Here is a 14,902-nt window from a genome sequence, read left to right on the forward strand (position 1 = left end):
CAAGTATCCTCTACCAAGAATTGATGATTTGTTTGACCAACTTCAGGGAGCGGCTATCTTTTCGAAGATTGACTTGAGGTCAGGGTACTATCAGTTGAGAATAAGAGATAAGGACGTGCCCAAGACTGCTTTCAGGACGAGGTATGGGCATTATGAATTTAAGGTGATGTCTTTTGGGTTAGCTAATGCCCCTACTGCTTTTATGGATTTAATGAATAGGGTGTTTCGGCCTTTCTTGGATTCTTTTGTGGTGGTGTTTCTTGACGACATTTTGATTTATTCTCGAGATTTGGAAGAGCATGCTTGTCACCTTCGTCTGGCACTTGGGAAATTAAGAGAACATCAATTGTACGCTAAGTTGAGCAAGTGTGAATTCTGGTTAGAAGAAGTTAAATTTCTTGGACATGTGATTTCTCAAGAAGGGGTGGCTGTAGATCCTAGTAAAGTAGAAGCTGTTTTGTCGTGGTCTCGCCCTTCGACAGTTCGTGAGATACGAAGTTTCTTGGGACTTGCCGGTTACTATCGAAGATTTGTGGAAGGTTTTTCTCGACTATCAGGACCTCTCACTGCCTTGACTAGGAAGAATACTGAGTTTGTATGGTCTGACAAATGTGAGAGAAGTTTTCAAGAGTTGAAGAGAAGATTGACAACGGCACCTATTTTGGCACTTCCGGAGCCACACAAGCCATTTGTGATTTTCAGTGATGCATCCAAATTCGGGTTGGGATGCGTTCTTACGCAAGAGGGACGGGTTGTTGCTTATGCATCTCGTCAGTTGAAGATTCATGAAAGGAATTATCCCACGCATGATTTGGAGTTGGCGGCAATAGTTTTTGCGCTTAAGATCTGGCGGCACTATCTGTATGGCGAAGCCTGTGAAGTTTATACTGATCACAAGAGCTTGAAGCATCTGTTTACTCAGAAGAATCTAAACATGAGGCAGAGACGGTGGTTAGAGCTAATTAGCGACTATCAGTGTGAAATCAAGTATCATCCAGGGAAGGCAAATTTAGTCGCTAATGCCTTGAGTAGGAAGTCACAACAAGTGGATGAAGCGGAATCATCAGATGTGGACTCTCTCCTTTGTGGAATGAGGAGACTTCTTATCGAGAGTTCACAGCAAGAAGAATTATTATCTTCAGTCTTGGATGTCCGAGTAGTGGATTTTGAAGAATTAAAGACTCTTCAAAGAAAGGACCCTAATTTGTTGGCTATCAGGAAAAGAGTCAGAAAGTCTAGAGGACCCTTGCATTACAGCTTGGATAATGATGGCATTCTTCGGTTTCGGGATCGTAGAGTGATTCCCCGAGATTCTGAATTTAAAGAGCGAATTTTAGCAGAAGCTCATGCGGCTCCTTATTCGGTTCATCCAGGAAGCACGAAGATGTATAGGGATTTAAAGAAGAATTTCTGGTGGGAAGGAATGAAGTCGGACATCGCTTTGTTTATTGAGAAATGTGACACATGCCGACAGGTGAAGGCTGAACATCAGAGACCTGCTGGTAGACTCCAACCTCTCCCTATTCCGGAATGGAAGTGGGATGATATTTCTATGGATTTTGTGGTAGGGTTGCCGAGGACTCCTAGTGGGAAGAACTCCATTTGGGTGATTGTGGATCGGTTGACCAAGAGTGCCCATTTCTTGCCTGTTAATAATACTGACTCGTTGGGTAAGTTGACTCGGTTATATGTCAAGGAGATAGTGCGTTTGCATGGAATACCCAAGAGTATCGTGTCAGATCGGGACTCGCGATTCACGTCCCATTTCTAGAAGAGTTTGCAGGCAGCATTAGGTACTAAATTGAAGTTTAGTTCGGCGTATCGCCCCCAAACGGACGGCCAATCAGAGCGTACTATTCAGACTCTGGAGGATATGTTGCGGTCTTGTGTCATGGAATTCCAAGGAAGTTGGGAGAATCACTTACCGCTTATTGAGTTCTCTTATAATAACAGTTTTCATTCCTCCATTCAGATGGCCCCGTATGAAGCTTTATATGGACGGAAGTGCAGATCGCCTTTATGTTGGGATGAAGTTGGCGAGAACAAATTGCTTGGGCCTGAGTTAATTCAAGAAATGAAGGATCAAGTTCAGTTTATCAGGAAGAAGATGGCTGAAGCGCAAAGTCGCCAGAAAAGTTACTCAGATACAAGAAGAAGAGACTTATCCTTTGAAGAAGGAGATTGGGTTTATCTTAAAGTCTCTCCTATGAAAGGCGTTAAGCGCTTTGGTAAGAAAGGAAAGCTTAGTCCAAGATATATTGGCCCTTTTCAGATCGTAGAGAAGGTTGGGCATGTTGCTTATAGAGTTGCCTTGCCAGATTATTTTGGAGATGTTCATGATGTGTTTCATGTGTCCTCATTGAAGAAGAGTTTTGGACAGCAAGAGCCACGTTTTGTGGATCCCGAACACATTCAACTGCGGCCCAACCTTACTTATGAAGTTGCCCCAACCCAGATCGTGGATTGGAAAGAGCAAGAGTTAAGGTCCAAGGTAATACCTATGGTGAAAGTGGCATGGGGTGATCCGTTGGCTCAAGATTTCTCTTGGGAGGGAGAAGCCGACATGAGGGAGCAATATCCGTACTTGTTTGATTGATTTTGACGGTATGTTCTAAGTATTCTCTTGGTTGAATCTTGATCTTGTCTTGGTTTAATATTTGACCTTGCCAATTTCGTGGACGAATTTTTTTTTAAGGGGGGAGGATGTAACACCCCGTATTTTAGTGTATTTTTACTGAAGGAATTATTTTTATGTGATCAAAATTTATTCTCTTATTTTAAAATTGGTTGGATTTTTAATGAGTTTATTTCTATGACTTTAATTTGGTGAAAATTATTTTTATTTGCTTTCTTAATATTTATTTATTGTTATGCATTTAAATTGCTTTTAATATTTAAATTAATTACCGTGGGATTTTAATTATTTCAATTTGAATTTACCATTACGTTTAAATTATTTTATTTAACTTGTGGTTTTAAAATCATCTCTGTTGGATCATTTTTGTGACCCAAGTTATGAGGATTGGACCTCATTTCTTTTCCCTCCATTTTTCTTCCTCTCCTTTTCTTTTCTTTTCTTTCTTTTCTTTTTTCTTCTTCCTTATTTCTCCTCCCCCGTGCGCGCGATCTCTCTCCTTCTCTCTCTCCCCGCGTCCGTTTCTTCTCCACCAACCAGCGCCGCCGTGCATCGGCGGTGGTCGACACCGCCCAGCCCGCTAGCTTCCCCAGCCGCCGGCGACCTCACCCCACCAATATCACCTCCGTTCGTGCCGCCGTTAGCCCCCACGAAGCCCACGAAACCCACGAAGCCGCGGCACACTTTCTGCCGTTGCGCCGCCGTCGCACCGCCATTGGCCACCATCTTCCTACCACTTCATCCTCGACCTCTTGGCAACCCATTGGACCCAACCCCAGCTCCGATCCATCACCGGTGAAGCCCCACCAAGCCCATTTCCGATTTGTGCATTTTTGGCCTAAAACCACCCCTTGCGCCGCCACCCACGGCAAACCACCACCACCATTGGCTTCACCGACCTCTCTAGGCCCTACCCTACCATTTTTGGGTCTTCGTTTGTCCTCGTTAAAAAGTTGGTATTTGTGACCCACGGCCACAGTGTATTTTACACTGTGGTGTTGCTCAAACGTCGCATTTTTTCAACTTCGTGATCCTCCGGAAATTATTATATTGCACTGTAAGTATTTCTCCAAAGAACTTTCGTAATTTAAATGTATTTTTGCACTAACCCATTTCACTGTATTTTTGGCATGCCGGACTGAGTCCGAGGAGTTCGGGGGTCGGATGGATTTGTGATTGGAGTTGTTTAGTTGGATTTGATTGGATTGGTAATTGTTGGTTTGGATATCGTGTTGGTACATGTGCATTTCATTACTTCATACATGATCATGTTTGTAAAAGAAGACTGGGTTTTCGTGTATTGCATTCATGTTCATGTGTTTATGAAAACTGGTTTTTCATGTGAAAATAGATTTTTGGTGCGTGTGTATCACGACCCTAAGCCGAGATGGGGTATTAACTCGGTGGAGCTCCTCTGGTTACTCGGGAGCGGAATATACTGAGTAACGTCCCCTGGATTGTCGCCGGGCGACAATGGGATCGGACGAGATGGTCTTGTGCCGACTCCGTGGTCCTTCTGCTGGCGGGGACTAGAGGATGTCTGGCCACGTACGCGCTGGGCGCGGAACTGGGCATCGCTCGTTGCGTAGTGTGGGTGCTTGGCCATGTACGCGCTGGGCGCGGAACTGAGCACCGCTATGAAGCCAGGACGTGCGGATGGTCCATAGGGGAGGCCATGGTGCATATGGAAATAATGCATGGTGCATTTGGAATTAATGCACTATTTTCTGGGAAAATAGTGCGAGTTGAATTTTGGGTAAATCATTTTCTGGGAAAATGTTTTACAGATATTTTGGGCCAAAATGGGATTTTGGTGTGTGTTGGAAAATTATCATTTTCGGGAAAAATGATGTTTTGTGGAAAAATGCATATTTCATCATGTGCATGCATGTTAGTTGCATTTAATGCATTTTATATTACGTTGTTGTTTTGGGTTATACTTACCTGTGATACCATTTTGTGGTAACGCAGATTTTGATGCTGATGAGGAGGAGGGCGAGCCTGAGGAGACGGCTCCGCCTGAGGAGTGATCTGGGATCACTCGTTTGTATATCTGGGACTATTGTAAATTATTTTATAGATGACTGTATAACTGCTATTTAAATCTTTACTGATGTTTGATTGTAAATAAATTCTGGTACTTAGTTGACTATCCGCTACGTTATTTTATTGGTACACTGTTGCATGTACACACACTGGCACTTCGTTGGGATGTGTGACCGTGTTGTCACCATCCTAGTGTCTCAATCCCTCTGTATTTATATAAGGGGGATTGGGGGCGCCTCAATAGCTTCAGAAATTCTTGAGTTTACTCCATCTAAACATTGATTTATACTTTCTCTTGAGGGATAAGTAGAGAGAAATACCTATGAAAAGTGCTACCTGAAACCGTGCATAGTGTCTTCTAAGTTTGTTAGCACCACACCATCACCATTCATTATTCTTTTTATGCAATTTTTCTTCATTCGCTGATTGACACAAGCAAGGTAAAATTTTGTATTCCTGTCACCCTTTTCCAGCCAATGTCTCTTAGCTCTTTACTTTCATTTGATATCCTCTTGATCCAACAAAACATCAATATCCTTCTGCAATTGTTTCTGGGCAGCCAAAGAGCTTTGTGTCTCATTATTTGCAGCGGTGCTAACAATATAGTTTTGTCTTTAATAGCTTTTGTTTTCTCCCTATCCATGTGCTTTCTCCACTTCTTGAGACCCTTGCTGCAATATTCGAGTTTAACTTGCACAAATTCAAGGAAAGACCTTCCAGTGCACCTTTTTCGCCATTCTGCTACTATGAATGAAGAGCAGCCCTCTTCCCTCCCCCAATTAAGCTCATACTGAAAACTATTGGGCCCCCTTCTTCGAGCAGGATCAAACCAGCCACAATCTAACAATAACGGTCTATGGTCAGAGCAAATAGCAGCTAATGTTTCAACTCTGAAGTTCCTATTGCCATCTATCCAAGATTGATTAGCCAAAACTTTGTCCAATCTCTCTTTTGTATAGGTGTCATCTTCACATCTGCTGCTCCAGGTAAATTTCTCCCCCTTACATCGTAGATCATTCAAGTTTCCTTGTTCTAATACTTGTCTGAACAGGTTCAACTGATTCTCACTCCTCAAACAACCAACCACCTTCTCATCATTTGATAGTATCTCATTAAAATCCCCAATGACACACTAGCATATGCCATCAGGTTTAAAGGATTTTAGTAACTCCCAAGCTCCTTTCCTTTGGCTGACATCGGGATGACCATAGAAGCATGTAAGAAGCCATCTAGAATCACCCATAACATTAGAAACTATAACATTTATATGTCCGGTTGGGTAATTAACTAACTCAACATTAAGCTCTTGTTTCCACATGATCATAAGACCACCACTTCTACCCAGTGCATCAACACCAATACAATTCTCAAACCTTGCCTACTTTGTAATAAACTTGGCACGGCTAGCAACCATTTTAGTTTCCATCACAAACACCACCTTGGGCCCTTTAGTCTTCACTAGCGAGCAAAGACATTGAACTGTTCGGGAGTTCCCAAGCCCTCGATAGTTCCAACTTAGTATTTTCATAATGCATGACGGGACTAGCATCCAGCCTCTGTCAATCCATGATGTGAAACATCATCAGTTTTGCCTTTCTTTAAAGATACTAAGTCTGAAAGTGTAGCATCATCCTCATCAAGCAATCTTTTCCTACCATGCTAAACATCTGGTTGTAGGGTAGTTTTGCCTTGACCTCGAGCTCTTCGCTTCCACTTACCTCCCTCATTTTGCAAGGGGTCAGTCTTCCCTCTGACTGACATATTTCCTTGCTGTATATTAGAAAATGTTCGTGGTGGTGAGATTGTAAAATCCTCAGAGGATTTGGAAGCAGGACAACTGGGCTTCTCTCCCACTTTGACAAAGCTATTGGGCCCTAGACGCACCTTAGAAGACACAATCTGTATTGGGCCTAAAAGGCACTCACGGCCCAATCTTGATATCTTATCACATCTAATGTTCGAAGGATATAAAGAATCAATTTGAAAAACCTCCCTAGCCATATTTATCGAAATATGCTCAGAGTAGTTGCCTTCCCCCCTACATGACTGAGCCACCTTATCCCTTTTTTCAAACCCCTCCATTGAATCACTCTTACCCCCATTTTTAAAAGCCCGGGTTGGATCACCCCTAACCCCTGAAATTCCTCCTACTTTTGTGGACTTGCCGCAACCACCTCCCACGTTAGCTTGTACATCCTGCACCACCTCCACACCCTTATGCTGCCCACCATGTTCAGAGCTACCGACTGATCCTTCCATTGCAGCATCCTTCTTCTGAGACTCGTCCTCCTTCCCAACAAAACTAGTATCAAAAGATAAAGGAGATACTTTACGCCGTAATCCTCCATCTGCATGAAGCCATGCACCGAATTGCATGGCATCACTGTCATACATATCATGCCGGCTAGTAGCATCCAAAGAACACCCCGTAAGATCATGTGCAATCCACCCACACCTGAAACATATCTTTGGTAATTTTTCGTATTGAAATGAAATCCATAATTTACCTCCCTTATGGTTAAAAAATCTTCCACGAGCAACATGTTTATATAGAGGTATTTCAATCTTAACATGTAAGAATCTTCCCCACCCTATTCCATCTTCCGCCACATCCACCGCTAGCACCTTGCCCACAAAGGCACCGATCCGTTCACCACACTCCCTTGTCATATGACCCAATGGGAGATTATGGAACTGCACCCAAAAATTCTCACATTCAAACATGATCTGCCTAGGGAGTAACATGCCATCATATGGACGTAAGGGAAATAACACATTGTCAAATAGCCATGGACGTGCGTCAAGGATACGTTGTTTATCAGCATGCGTTGCAAATGACACCACAAACACGTTCTTATCCACCTCTTGAAAGATAGCTCTCTTTCTGATCCTCCATATTCTAGCCATAGCATTCGATATGAGATCCTTCCCCACACCTCGTTCGCTACAAACTTTCCCAATGAGACTAAGGTCACCTTTCTTTTCAATATCGTCTTCCTCTCCTAAAGGGATTTCAAGCACCGTCTCCTCCTCCGAGAGATGTAGTTGCTTCCATCGCACTTCAATATCCTCCATCACTTGTTACTGCCTAACTAACTCTCTGAAAACTCAAAAACACTACCTCTGGAATCGCCTAGGCTCAACCATAGATGAGACTATGAAAAAATTATTTAAAATTACATAAACAAATGAATAATTAAGTTGTTGTATCCTAGAGAAAATAAGTTAAGAGTATGCAAGTCTACTGCACTGGTTTATTTGAAACTTTTTAATTTTTATTTTATTGTTGGGTATTTCACTAACAATTGGCAAAGAGAGTCATACCCCCAAAAAGTTGATAAAATGACTGGAGAAACGACAGTAATGTCTCATAAACCAGTGCATGGAACCTTTGAATTAGCAACTTGAGTTGATTAGTGTTTATCTTGCAAAGGTTGAAGTATCTTATGGCCACTTTAAGGATATTGGAATGCTGATCATGACCTTTTTCCCACGAGCAATTTTGTCCGAAATAGTCAAAATTGTTGCCAGAAATGACATTTTCCCGCCACTTCAACTTGTAGCCGACTCCCCATAAATAGTTGGCAACAGATACTACCAGTACCCACTAATTTAATTGTTGTCCATAATACTATCTATTATTTCTGGCATATGATGGTAGTTGGAAATATAAAATTTTTGTGGGAAACATGTCACACACGTGTGGAGCTTACTCGCCGAAAAAGTTTATTGTGACAAATGATGTTGTCGAAAATGAGTATTTCAGACAATAAATACGGTAGGAAATATTTTACAGGAAATACTTCAGACAATAAATATGAGCTTACTCACGTGAAAAGTTCATTAGTAATAAGTTATTCTTGAGTTTTGACCTTACTAGAAAGTATTTCGTGCTAAACATTTTGCGGGAAATAGTTCTTTTCTGCATTTTAATTTAGCGTAAATTACTTTCTTGTGACATAAATACTGTTAACTAGGGTTGGAAAAAGAAAGCCATAATGCTGAGAGTTTTGTTTGGAGATACCTATTAGCAACGATTTTAATCGCTGTAAATACGCATATGCCAACAAAAAATAATTCTGGTCGCAAATACTTATTTGCCGTGACAAAAATCTTCGTAAATATATATTTGCAACCAAAAAATTAATTCTAGCGATTTGGGATCACCGGAAAGAGTCTGTTACGAAATTAAAAAAAAAAAAATTAGTAGTAATATAGTATCACATCCTTATACCTAAAACACATAAAAAAACATGAACACTATATTACAAATACACTAAGTTCATAGATTAAAAAAGAATAAAAAATAGTAACAATAACTTAAATATATGTGACACAAGAAATAAATGACACCAAAAATATACTTGAACAGTGAAGTATATATGACATGAGAAAAAAAAAGTATGATACACTACAACTCAATAGATTCTAAAAACCTAAAGAGGTTAAAGCCAACATAAGATAAGCATAAAATCGAACATGATGAGCATAAATTTGAATATGATTAGCCCCTCCAATGATAAGAGAGAGAATACATTATATACTGTCTAAGTGAGATTCTTACAAGCATATGCACTAAAGTGGTATAATTATTAAGTTCAACCAAAATTGATAACACCATCGCCACCCTTTCCTCACAATAACAGCTATTGTAAGTACTAATGATATAAATGCAAACTGCAGCAGGAAATTCACAATATCATAGAATACATCCCTAGACAACCCAGAATAATTAAATGAGCGTACAAGGGAGCGTAGCATCACATACAAGGTTACCATATATATATATATATATATATATATCGTGTCTCTATCCAAGTATATATATATATATATATATATATATATATATATATCTATGGTATATATATCATATATATATATATCCAAGTATCATTAGTATATAGCATGTCATAATCTCAATTATCAAGTGTCAAGATTATAAGACATCTCATCCAAACTTGTCATAACAAATAGAAGCATAACATTATGTTGATAAGCTCAGGAGTGTTTTTTTTATTCAGCATTGTTTTCTATCCAACACTAATTATAAGTCTAACACAAAAAGACATAATTGTTTTCTATCAAAGAAAAATTGCTGAATCTTTTGAGGTGTGATATATATTTAACTAACCAAAAAGATACAAATTTCTAAGTAACCTAAGATGGACGATCCCAACACATTCACAGCCACCCTCAAACCTAACCTAATAAAAAAAATATCAACTGCATAAGTCCATGGTCTGATATCCTACTACGGAGCTTAGTCCATTGCATTGTATAAAATTCAACTGCAAAAAGCATTCAAAAATATGTTTTTTCTTTCCTGTCCAAAACCTTTAATTTAAAACAATTATTGGTACTCACAAGAATCAAAATGTCACACCCAAATCCAAGAAGATAACTGTCTCTACCTTTGCAAAGTGGAGGAGGCACTACAAGGAAAAAGGCTTTTAGCGACGTTTCTACATTTCTCGCAAAAGAAAATGATAATAATACCGCGCAGACATGAACATAGCATGAGTGAACAGTGAAAATATTTCTCATGACAACATATTTACTTATTACATCGATTTTTTCGTTGCAATAGACTTACATCTTTTCCGTCGGCAATCTTCTTCACGAAAGAGAATTTATTACGGCGATTTTTGAAGAAATGCCGCAATAAAACTTACATATACTTTTTCCCCTATGCGGTATCCCGTGTTGCTCATTCTCCCATTGCTTCCCATCATCATCTTCCTCTCTTTGTTATTTTCCTTTCAATGTTCCCTTCCCAAATCGAAGACGCCTTCTACCAATTTGTATACTGAAGGTTTGTTCCCCAAATCATAAGGTAACGGTCAGAAAATCTCGAGCCCTATCTCGTTAATTCCTTCCATTGTCTTCAATCTGTAAAAATTCGTAGGGTTTTTGGCTTGTTTTCTCAAAATTATTGTTTTATCTTAATTACACTCTATTTGGCACAGCTATCCTTCAAATATTGTCATGCCAAGACTAGTCCAGAAGGATCCCACCATTAGCCAAAATGGGAAGCAGAGCTCGATATGTGGGAGGAGCGAGAAAGCTGAATATGACAGTTAGATCCTGCATTAAGGTATTTTTTCCCCGGAAAAGACTCATTGAATATTTAGATCCAATATATTGCCGATACTCTTTATGCATCCATGAATTGTTTCCTGCATGGAGTTAATCATCAAATTGTAATGCCATTAGAGACTTGTTGTGAAATTCTTGTGATGTAATGAGAAAGGGATTGGTTTGTAGAGTTGGGTTGTTGTAGAGTTGGGTTTGTAGAGTTGGGTTTGTGACATTATGTTTATCAATTTTGCTAATTTTTCTATCGGTTGTGATACGATATACACTCCTCATGAATTTCCCCATCTAAATACACCTAATAGACAAATCAATTCCATGCATGCATGTGTGGAATTAATTTCGTGGCCTCACTTTTCCAAGGAGTGATTGATTGATGTACTCAGTAGTTACCCAGACCAAAGCATAAAAGTAACTAATCCTATACATTAGGTAATTTACTAACTTACTAACAATAGACAATCACTCTCAAGAATTAACATGATTGACCAAATTAAATAGTCATGCATATCGAAGCAGTTCCTTTGCTGCTGAGAAAATGAAGCTGTTTTGGACGAACTCAAATGGTAAGGCATGATAAACACTGGAAAAAAAAATGATTACAAATATAATCTAATTCATCATGTTCAATTATCTCAACCATGGATGCAATATTTTAGGGGAAAAACCGCAGTAGATATAGGCAATTGAATATCAGTCCTTTTTGCACACTGGAGAAAATACGAAATCAAGTGATAACCAAGCGATATCAATAATTGCAGGAAAAGATAAGCATTTTTCCTACTAAACACATAGCCCAACCAAAACCCATATTGAAGGGAAAGATATGGAACAAAAAAGTTAATCAGAGGAGGCAAAACAAAACCAAAAGACATACAAGAAGAAAAAGAAGAAGGGTTAAGTGAGTATGGAGGGGAATGCTAGAAATGGAACTTACCAAGGAACGACAAAATTGAGGGTGAGCTTTGATGCTAGGTGACAAGAACTTGATCAAATGTAGAGAGAGTTTGCGAACTGATGGAAAAGAAAGAAATTCTGAATTGTATTGAAGAATTAATGAAAAGAAGTGTTATTCTAAGTCTGCTATTACATCATATTTATACTGAAAATGTAAACTAACAGAATTAACTAATTACATTGTATTGACTATTTTAGCCTTAGCCTTTTCTACTTTGGATTTTAATTCCATATTATCATATGTAATGCAAGACTCCAACACCCCCCCTCAAGGTGAACATGAATGTTAAGAATGTTCATCTTGCGAAGGACATGGTGAAAAGGCAATGATCCAAGTGGCTTTGTAAGTATGTCTGCCAACTGTAGCCGAGAGGGAATATAAAATAACTTGATGAGCTTTTCCTGCAGCTTCTCTCGAACTAAATGGCAATCAATTTGTATGTGCTTGGTTCTCTCATGTTGTACTGGGTTTGTGGCAATGGCCATAGCAGATTTGCTGTCTGTATACAAGAGTGTTGGCTGAGAGTGATCAATTTGTAAGTCTTGTAGTGCATAGATTAACCATTGTATCTCACAAGTTGTAGTTGCAAGAGCTCTGTACTCTGCTTCAGCAGAGGATCGACTAATGGTGGCCTGCTTTTTAGACTTCCATGAGATTAGAGAATTTCCTAAGAAGACTGCAAAACCAGTTATGCTTTTCTTGCTATCAATGCAGCCTGCCCAGTCACTATCTGAGAAAGCTTTCAACTGAAGTTCTGAAGTTGAAGGAAAAAATAAACCTTGTCCAGGAGTAGCCTTTAAGTATCTGAGGACCCTCACTGCTGCTTTGTGGTGATTAACTGTCGGTTTTGCCAAAAATTGGCTCAAAACTTGGACAGAATAGGCAAGATCTGGTCTGGTAATTGTTAAGTATAGCAATCTGCCAACCAGTTTTCTATAAGCCGAAGGATCTTCATATGGTTCTGAATCATCAATAGTTAGTTTAAGATTTGATTCCATAGGAAATGCTGCAGGTTTGGAACCAATGAGGCCAGTATCTTGTAGTATGTCTAGTGCATATTTTCGTTGGCAAAGAGAGATCCCAGTGTGAGATCTTGCTACCTCTAGTCCAAGAAAATATTTCAATGGCCCCAAATCTTTAATTGTAAATTGATCATCCAGAAATTTCTTTAACAGATCAATATCTTGTAAACTATTACTGGCTAACAGTACATCATCAACATATACTATTAATGCCATAAAAGATGTTGCTACTTTTTGATGAATAATGAACAATCAGAGTTACCTTGAGAGAAACCATAGCTGATGAGAGAGGTAGACAGTTTTTCAAACCACTGTCTAGAGGCCTGCTTAAGACCATAGAGACTTTTTAAAAGTCTACAAACTTTGTTGTTCTGATTTGGCAGTCCAAGAGGCAAATCCATGTAAACCTATTCATGTAGTTCACCATGTAAAAACGCATTATTCACATCTAATTGATGAATGTGCCAATCCTTAATTGCAACAACAGCAAGTAGAAGTCTAATAGAAGTAATCTTAGCAACGGGTGAGAAGGTGTCAAAAAAATCTACGCCTTCTTGTTGAGTGTAACCCTTTGCTACTAATCTTGCATTGTGTCTCTCTATTGTTCCATCAGCTTTGTATTTGATTCTAAACATCCATTTGCAACCAATGGTCTGTTTATGTTTAGGTAAAGTAACAAGCTCCCATGTTTTGTTTAACTCTAAAGCATCAAGTTCATTTTTCATAGCTTTTTGCCATTCTGGAAATTGAGCAGCCTGTTTATATGTTTGGGTTCTAATGAAGTTGTGATTGAAGCAAGAAAAGCTTGATGAGATAATGAGAGTCTATTTGTAGAAAGGAAAGGGGAAATGGAGTAGAAATTACCTTTGCTGGAACCATCAGTAGAAGAAGTTGAAGGAGCTGCATTTGAAGAAACTTGACTACAATAATAATTCTACAGAAAGTGAGGTGCTTGTCTAAGTCGAGTGGATTTTCTTGGTTGTTCAGGAATATTGAAAATCTGATTGTTCTGAGGTATAGGATTATTGGAAATCTGATTGTTTTGAGGTATAAGAGAATTTTGATGGTCATCATCAATATGTGAAGTTACTAGTACAGGTTGATTAGCAACTGGATTATAATGGAAAATATCACAGCTGTATGGATTTTCTGATGGAGGGAATAGAAAAGAGTGGTTTTGAGGATCAATTGGTACAACTATAAAAGGAAGAATATTTTCATGAAATATAACATTCCTGGAAATGAAGATTTTCTTAGTATGGAGGTCCATTACTTGTAGCCTTTTATATCACAGGGATACCCGAGAAATATGCACTTGACAGCTCTAGGATCAAATTTGTGTCTGTGATGTTGAAGTGTTGAAGCAAAGCAAAGACAACCAAATACTTTTAGATGAGCAAGCTTTGGTATTTTATTGAAAAGCATTTCATAGGGAGTTTTATTTTTAAGAAGAGGGGTAGGAATCCTATTGATAATGTGAGCTGCTGTGAGGACACAGTCACTCCAAAAAGATAATGGAATATTTGCTTGAAACATTAAAGCCCTAGCTGTACTTAGCAAATATTGATGTTTTCTTTCAACTGTGCCATTTTGCTGTGGGGTTTCTACGCAGCTTCTTTGGTGTAAAATTCCATTTTTATGATAGAAATCTATGAGAATGAATTCAGGTCCATTATCTGATCTTAAAACTTTGACAGCAATGTCAAACTGTGTTTTAATCATTTTACAAAAAGTTTTAAGTAGGAATGGAACTTCAGATTTTGTTTTAAGCATATAAACCCAAGTACAATGTATAAAATCATCCACAATTGTTAAGAAAAATCTATATCCTGAATAAGAAATGGTTCCAAATGGACCCCATATGTCACAATGAATCAAATCAAACATTTTATTAGACTTGTTGTGTGATACAGGAAATGTTAGTTTTCTTTGCTTTGCTAAGGGACAAATGTCACATACATTTTGACAATCCATAGAGATAGAAGAATCAAGGTGTTTAAGAGAAGAGAGTCTGGAAAGGGACACATGTCCTAATCTATAGTGCCATAAGTCTAATGACTTTTGAGAGGCAGCAGAAAAATGAGTGGGATTAGTCTTAGAGTTTGCACCAGCAGAATTGAAGTAATATAAGCCTTGTTTCTCAAA

General features: G+C 38.8%; 2 protein-coding genes across 2 annotated transcripts; one reads left to right on the forward strand and one right to left on the reverse strand.

Moving 5' to 3' along the window:
* Positions 1-241: 241 nt before the first annotated feature.
* LOC121241930 (uncharacterized mitochondrial protein AtMg00860-like) lies at positions 242-1,024 on the forward strand (the record flags this gene model as incomplete). Its single annotated transcript, XM_041139789.1, has 1 exon — positions 242-1,024. A coding segment is annotated over one exon (783 nt), but the record flags the coding sequence as incomplete, so codon positions are not given.
* Positions 1,025-11,956: 10,932 nt separating this feature from the next.
* Positions 11,957-12,973, reverse strand: LOC121242319 (uncharacterized mitochondrial protein AtMg00810-like). Its single transcript, XM_041140199.1, has one exon. It carries the CDS (start codon positions 12,971-12,973, stop codon positions 11,957-11,959), a length of 1,017 nt encoding a protein of 338 aa, XP_040996133.1.
* Positions 12,974-14,902: the final 1,929 nt, after the last annotated feature.

The sequence above is a fragment of the Juglans microcarpa x Juglans regia genome, chromosome 8D (genome assembly GCF_004785595.1).
Source record: "Juglans microcarpa x Juglans regia isolate MS1-56 chromosome 8D, Jm3101_v1.0, whole genome shotgun sequence".
Classification (NCBI taxonomy): domain Eukaryota; kingdom Viridiplantae; phylum Streptophyta; class Magnoliopsida; order Fagales; family Juglandaceae; genus Juglans; species Juglans microcarpa x Juglans regia.

Coding starts and splice junctions, on each gene's coding strand:
- LOC121242319 (XM_041140199.1), bottom strand. CDS start 12,973: ATGGCATTAATAGTATATGTTGATGATGTACTGTTAGCCAGTAATAGT.